The following is an 8106-nucleotide window of genomic DNA, read 5'->3' on the forward strand; positions in this document are numbered from 1 at the left end:
TTTGTGGGAATTTTTGATTAATAAATAAACATATATAAACACAAGGAGGTTTATCTTAAGAAGATGCTATAGAGTGGGTGGTTTATCTTCCACTATTTTCTCTCACATTCTCAATTCTCATATTCTGTGATTGGGAAGGGCTGGTCTCATATAAACACAAGGAGGTCAGATCATATCCTAAAGTTGGTTAATCTGTCCATCAATCAATCCATTTTAAACATTGATCTGTCAATCTTATCTATCAATCAATCAAATCAAACACTCTGAAACAGAATCAAACAGGAAAGAGATACAGAGACTAGAAAAGTTACTAATATAAAAAAACATGTCATCTTCAGCTGCTTTTTCACCGGACCACCATCACCACCACCACCACCACCTCTCTCCTCCCTCCGAACAACTTTGTTATGTCCAATGCAACTTTTGTGATACTATTCTTGTGGTACTCTACAAAACCAATCTATCATTATATATATCATCACCTCAATCTATATCTGTATCTAATCTATATATATCTCATGTTCAGTTATTACTTGAACTTTCTTGATTACTACGGAGTATCTATTACTGTCACTAAATTTCAAGAATTTAAAAAAAGATAGCCCTTTGATGATTTTGTGTTGGTGGGTTATATTATATTGTAGGTAAGTGTTCCTTGCAGCAGTTTGTTCACTACTGTTACGGTTCGATGTGGGCGCTGCACGAATCTTTTATCGGTTAACATGCAAGCTCTTTTGTTTCCGGCTTCTGTTGCTGCTAATGCTGCTGTTAATCAATTCCATCTTAGCCATAATTTGTTCTCCCCTCAAAACATTATGGTATATAATTAACTAGTGAGATAGTACTGAAAAAGTTATGAACTTTATTCTTGTATCTTGCTAACTGTAATAGAGAATTTTATTCTTGAATCTTGCTAAAGTTATGAACTTTATTCATCAAAATCTTTTCTTGATAAACAAAAGCATAATAATGGAATCATAGACTGTAAACATATCTTTAGGGTTTTGCAATTTATTTTCCTTTTTTTTTTTTTTTTTTTTTTTGTTTTGTTTTGTTAAGTTATTTGCTTTGATTTGATTTGATTCCCATAGTTCTAACTCTTTTTCCTGTTGGATTGTGGGGCTTGTTTCCAATTTCTACATTTTGCATTTTTGGGGTTTCAAATGGAATCATAGACTGTAAACACTAAATTTTTTAAACCTAATTTTTTTAAGTGTATTAATTTACTTTAATTAACTTTTGAAAATTTTTCAGGAGGAAATAAGAAATGCCCCATCTAACTGGTTCATGAATCAACCAAACCCAACCGAGCCTTTCGGACCCGTTCGAGTTGATGAGCTTCCAAAATTACCTCCGGTGGCAAACAGACGTAAGATTAATCAGTCCTTTTAATTTAGAGTTTTGTGGTAAACTAACTAGCTACACATTACTGTCTTATTTGTACAACCAAAAAAAAATGTATCTTCACTAATTTGGCTTGCACTAAATTAACCATCTGCTTCTAAACATGAGTGGTTTTGAAAAAAATGAAACAAGCTTTCTAAAATACTACAGTGTGTATATCAACAATTCTACATCAATTTTTATTTTTTTATTTGGTAACAATAAAACTGTCTTTCTTGAGTTTTTATTTCATATCATCCCTTCTTCTATATTGTTTCTGAAACTTAAATTGTGTACAACCAAAAAGGTAACTTTACTTCACAAATTTCCTTCTGATATACATCACTGATCTTCAAGGAAACCCTAATTTTTTTAGTCAAGACAACAGCTAATTAAGTTAACAAAAGCAAACACACTATAGTTTTCTATCCCAAACACATTATGTTACTCAAATTTAATCTTTTATTTACTTTTTTTCTTTAGCTTTTAGAGTACAATATTATCTCTGCTTTCTATGTCTTGTCACATTTTAGAGTTTGCATTGACTTTAATGTTATGTCCTTTTTATTTGCTTTTGGTTTGCATGTGTTTGAAAATCGGAAAAGTATATACCCCATAAAATAAAATGGTTAGAATTTTTTTGATGGATGAAGATAATGATGATGTTATGATAGGAGAGATATGAAGTCTTGTAAAATAGTGAAATTTTATTTATTTATTTATAATACTACGTATCTGTTTACTTTGTCCTTATGTTTGTCTTCTATTTGCAGCTCCAGAAAAACGCCAAAGAGTGCCTTCTGCTTACAACAGATTCATCAAGTAAGCATTTATTTTTTACCTTTACAAAAAAATATTACATTTCATGAAATATTTGTATGGATTTTTATATAATATTGTACAACTAAATAAAGGAACATGTGGGTACCAACTCCAATCTTAATAGTTTCAATATTGTTTTTGTTGCACATCATATTATGATCTATATGTAACCAACCAAATGTTTGATAAACATATTAGAATATAAAAAACAAAAATGAACGTCAAATCTGAAATTTCAAAGTACCAGTGATTTTAATTTTTAAGCAGAAAATGTACTATGAACAGTAGAGTACAATTAATTAAATATATATCTTAGTACGATGTAAATCGTGCTCCATCAAAATATGAACTTTTTAACAATGTACTTGGTTACATTGATAATTAATGGTTCATATGTCATGTTATTAATTGTAACACTATTGATACACGTTTTTTTTTCATCTATTGATGAAAATTCTTTAAGTTTGATAGTAATCTTTATTTTAGTAAAGAAAACAACATTGTAACACTATTGTTTAATTAAATTTGTAGCACTGTTGTAATTGTTAAAAATTGTTTTTACAGTAATTAAATGTATATCAAATCAATTGCTTTCTCCAAAAAAGATAGGGACTTGTATATTCAAAGTTCCACCTTACAGATGAAGCTTTTAGGAATACAATACAAAATATATACCGTAGATAAATAATGAATTGCATAGATATGTGAAAAGCTAGCATTTTTTATTAATTTAATTTAATTAGAGTTAAATAATATACATTGCAGGGAAGAGATCCAACGTATCAAAGCAGGAAACCCTGATATCAGTCACAGAGAAGCCTTCAGTGCAGCTGCAAAGAATGTAAGATTAATTAATTAAAATAATAAATCTTCATTTAATTTGTAGCCTAAATCCAAAGAAGCATCTTACTAGGGCTTCTTTTCAACTAGGGTTTCCTTTTTCTAATTATCAATTCTTTTTTCTTTTGTATATATGTTTTTTTCAAGTGGGCCCATTTTCCTCACATCCACTTCGGACTCTTGCCTGATCAACCCGTGCTGAAGAAATCCAATGTGTGCCAACTGGTAATATATTTTTTCTTTTTCAAAACACATTTATCTTATACTTCATAATAGTTCATATGTTTATGTTTATGTGTTCATCTTTAAATATTAGTGAGAAACTTAGAAAGTGCAAATCTTTACTTAGATTAGCAGTTATTTTTAACTCTTAAAAACTTGTTGTTATGCAGGAAGGAGATGATTTGCTCATGAAAGACGGTTTTCTGGCTACGGCTAATTCGGGTGTTACGCCTTATAATTAGGAATAATAAAAGTACTTATAAGATATAAATAGCTAGCTAGGGTTTCAAAGTTTTGGCATGTACTTTCTCGGCCTTGTCTTTGTTTGAATTGTCTAATTAAGACCGAATAATTAGGGGTTCTCTTTATTTTATTCAGTCGTCTTCAATACAAATTTAAGTCTCTTAGACCGAGTTCTAAAATGGATGGTATCAACCTACAAAGCTCAACCGTACCCATATCGGATTTAATGTGGATAGTTTTTATCCATAGTTGCCTTGTCACACCACAACGATAAATTCATCTTCACCGTTTCTTGACACTGATATGATTCAAGGATCATGCATGGATCCTAGCTACTTTGTCGAAATCCTTTTGAAGGATGCCACACCTACTAATTAAACCTTTGTTAACAGCGTTCTCTATTCAGAGGCGAAGGCACATACGAAGTGATGGGGTCAACTGACCCCAACGAAATAATCAGTAACTCGAAATATATCTTTAGTATTTGATATTTGATGAGACTAAGCAATTGTCAATGTGGCATATTGGGTGTCTTAAAGTTACTGGACTTGAATATTGTAGTTTGTGCATGATAAAATCCTTCCATTTGTTATTTTTTATGAATTTATTTAAAGTGTATAGAATGCATATCCTTTGCCTTAGTTTTATTATACTTTACTGTTATGACAATGAATTAATAATTTAATAATAACCATATATATATATATATATATATATATATATATATATATATATATATATATATATATATATATATATATATATATATATATATATATATATATATGAAAACTACTCCGTATCATCTAGTACTAATACTTTATGAGATAGAGATTTTTCTAACGATACCGTTAACCTGCACAAAAATTTTATACATAGTAAAGTAATTATATGTTGACTTGATTTACTCTAAAGCCATTGTTAGAAAAATCATATTTTAAATGATATTTTTAATATCAATTTAAACCGAATACATTTCTCTATAATATATTTAATTTATATAAATATCAGTATTATTAATCATAAATTTCGTAACTCGATAAACTTAATCTTAAGTATATAATGTGACCCCAATCACCTTAAATTCTGGCTCCGCCACTGTCTCTATTTAACCCAACTGACTTCATCTTTTATTATGTTTTATCTCCATATCATTTAAAACAGTAATAAGATGTGAGCACGATAGGGCTTATAGCTGAAAATACTTGAATTCGTGTATGTGTGTGATTATGTGATTAATGTATGCGTATGAATATGTATCTATATGCAGGGACGGGCCGGTCCCGAGATTTCAGTGCCCTAATTGATGTGAAAAAAGGCCCTAACATTTCGCGATTAAGCTTCTTAACTTGTTCCGCAAAAGTTTCATTCTCGTTGCCTAACATTTCCAGATATGTTCATAACCAAACGATAACAACAATAATAATAATTAAAAAAAAAAAAACCTCAAACTGACGTTGGATATATACAACAATGAATGGGATCTATGTCATATCTAACTTGGAATGATACAATAAACAACTACCTATATATGTTGGTTAGAAATTTTAGCTAAGTTTTTTTATCCTACATCGGTGTACGGACAAACAAAAAAAAAAAAAAAAAAAAATTTTCACTATAAAACCAAAGAACCTTGGTTTCAACATAAAAAAAATAATTAAATTTTGGCTTCATTTCCTTGCGCCTGGTTCCTAGGGATGACATCGGGTCGGGTTTGGGTCGGGTTTAGGTAATCCCATACCCGAACCCGATTAAGAAAAACTCCGCCCCAAACCCGGCCCGAAACCCGTCGGGTCCCCATTTACTTACATACTATCGGGTTTCGGGTTTTCCCACGGGTAAACGGGTATACCCGATTATATATTTTTCAATAAGTTACCAAATCATGATATCGAAAAATAACTTAACTACTTCATGTTTAAAGTATTAAAAAATATCACATACAAAAAGTTGATTGAAAAGTTTCTAAAATTCTCATATACACAAAGTATATAAAATATCATATCTCGAAAACTTGTGGTATATGATTATATTGAATAAAACTATACTCGTTTTCAAAACAAATAAGAGAAATCTTTCATACATTAACAATATAATACTAATACTAAAATTTTACATAAAAATTATTATTAAAATTCCTCGGGCCGGGTATACGGGTATGCGGGTCGGGTATGCGGGTCGGGTATATGGGTCGGGTAAACGGGTTTGTATCCAAAGCCATACCCGAACCCAAACCCGGAATTTTTTTTGTAACCATCCCCATACCCGGCCCATGACCCGACGGACTCGGGTCAGACCCGGCCCAATTATAACGAATTTCGGGTTTCACCATCTGGTACGGGTTATTTTGCCATCCCTACTGGTTCCCATGTCTCGTTGCTACTCTATTGGGCCTATTTAGTATTTTATATATATATATATATATATATATATATATATATATATATATATATATATATATATATATATATATATATAGGCAGGATCAATGGGGAAGTAACCAATCGGGGGGGAAGCGGGGAGAAGCAAAAAATTTTTTTTTTTCGTTTTTTTGAAATTTCTTTCCCGGCATCAAGATCACACGAAAATATGAACATTTAGAAGAGACACTTCGTGATGAATGTTATTATTTAGGCGGGAAAACGATCGACAAAAATAACATTCAAGATAATATTGTTCGTGAAGAATATGAACGTTTTTTTTTATGTTTTGTGAAGTAAAATTTAGCCCGATTTAGAGTTTAGGGTTTAGGGTTTAGGGTTTGGTGTTTTGGGTTTATTTCATAAACCCAAAACACCAAACCCTAAACTCTAAACCCTAAACCCTAAACCCTAAACCCTAAACTCTAAACCGTTCGTGTTAAAAACTCAATCTAAATCCTAAATCTAAACCCTAAATCTAAACCCTAAACCCTAAATTTCTAAACCCTAATATCTAAACCCTATAAACCCTAATATCTAAACCCTAATATCTAAACCCCAATAGCTAAAACCTCAAAATACGCTCGAAAAATACGATAATTGTTATATATTACTTCTTCGAGCGTTTTCCCGCCAAAATAAAAACATTTATCACAAAGTGTCTCTACTAAATGTTCATATTTTCATCTCATCTATAATGTTCGTGAACAAAGTTTTTTCAAAAAACAAAAAAAAAGAAAAAGTTTTTGCTTCCCCCCGCTTCCCCCGAATGGTTACTTCCCTCTTGATCCTACCACTATATATATATTATTATTGAGCCCATTAGTATCATGTGTATAAATAAAAATATTGGGCCCCTACGAAAGATGGGCCCTAAGCGGATGTTCCTTTTGCTCCCCATTTGGGTCGGGCCTGTTTATATGTACTGTATGTATATGTATGCAGAGATGTACAAACCTTTCAACTAAAGAGGTTGGAAGTTCAAGCTCCATCGTAAACATATTAGTGATAAAGTAAGTGTTGAGAGTGAGTTGTTTTTCTAAAAAAAAAAAAAATGTGAACGAAAATAAGTTAGGTGGTTAAAATGACTAACACTTAAAAATGAAGCCACTATTTGTTTCAAGCTAAGTACGAGAAAGTTTTATCAATAGTATGTAATCAAAAAATTCTCATAGCTGATTAATTTATTTTAAGTAGAGTATGAGAACTTTTTTAACCCCAAAGATCTAGCCAGTGTTATAAATTACGAGCAAAAGGAGACCTACAAGGTTTGAGACCAGTTACAATGATTTATCAAGATCAAAGCTAAATCAACCAGCAAGATTACAGCTATCAAAACCAGCAGTAACTTATCAAATTTAAATTAGGCTCCTTACCAAGAATAACACGTAGAGCCATTGTTTATAACCTATAAATACAGGGCTTTCTATCTGTAACTTTTATCAACTTCAGTGTATCAATTCAAAGTATTACACACTCAATTATCAATGAAAGCGTTCATTATTTTTCAATTTCAGTTTCGATTTATCACATGGTATCAGAGCTGATAGTCTGCTGATCTTGAATCAAAGCAAACACCTTCAAAGCTTCAATCATTTATCGATATTTGAGGTGCCATGTTCGGAGACAGTAACTCAAATCCAACCCAACTAAGCAACAGCGATAGCAGCGACGAAAATTACCAAATCGGAGCAAATAAGGCTCACCAGAAAAAATTACCTGGATGTATGGTGACGAAGACCTGCGGCTGAAGTGGCGATGAAGGCCGGCGGGCACCATTGTTAAGAAAAGCGACACCGAATTATAGCAAACCGCTAGTAATAATTGAAATAACGACAATAATAGGACACCAAGATTTAACGTGGAAACCCCAATAGGGTAAAAATCACGGGCAAGGAAAGAAACGTTTCACTAATAAGAAAAATAGGAATTACACTTTCTCTCTAATTACAAGGATAAGTACCAATCTTTATATCTCTTGTAATTAGGAGATTAACACTCACAAACTCTCTATTTATTTAATTCTTTTAGTACATAAGATTGAAGAAGTATTTTTGGGATGCAAAGAATGAACTACATGATACATCTATTTATAGTACATGAATAAGGGAGTTGGTGAGGAAGCAAAGTCTTCAACGGAGTATTATGGTTGCCAAATTCAACTTTGTGCACCAAC

General features: G+C 31.6%; 1 protein-coding gene across 1 annotated transcript; it reads left to right on the top strand.

Moving 5' to 3' along the window:
• Positions 1-234: 234 nt before the first annotated feature.
• Positions 235-3627, top strand: LOC139874725 (axial regulator YABBY 1-like). Its single transcript, XM_071862133.1, has 7 exons — positions 235-442; positions 645-818; positions 1255-1369; positions 2157-2205; positions 2971-3046; positions 3193-3270; positions 3438-3627. Exons 1-7 carry the CDS (start codon positions 326-328, stop codon positions 3507-3509), a joined length of 681 nt encoding a protein of 226 aa, XP_071718234.1. The 5' UTR covers positions 235-325; the 3' UTR covers positions 3510-3627.
• Positions 3628-8106: the final 4479 nt, after the last annotated feature.

The sequence above is a fragment of the Rutidosis leptorrhynchoides genome, chromosome 1, assembly GCF_046630445.1.
Source record: "Rutidosis leptorrhynchoides isolate AG116_Rl617_1_P2 chromosome 1, CSIRO_AGI_Rlap_v1, whole genome shotgun sequence".
Classification (NCBI taxonomy): domain Eukaryota; kingdom Viridiplantae; phylum Streptophyta; class Magnoliopsida; order Asterales; family Asteraceae; genus Rutidosis; species Rutidosis leptorrhynchoides.

What these genes read in the sequence shown, in the direction of transcription:
- LOC139874725 (XM_071862133.1), top strand. Translation starts at nt 326, where the DNA reads ATGTCATCTTCAGCTGCTTTTTCACCGGACCACCATCACCACCACCAC. An exon ending in TCTCCCCTCAAAACATTATG is followed by an intron (nt 819 to 1,254) that starts GTATATAATTAA and finishes AAAATTTTTCAG; the next exon opens with GAGGAAATAAGAAATGCCCC. An exon ending in TCAGTGCAGCTGCAAAGAAT is followed by an intron (nt 3,047 to 3,192) that starts GTAAGATTAATT and finishes GTTTTTTTCAAG; the next exon opens with TGGGCCCATTTTCCTCACAT.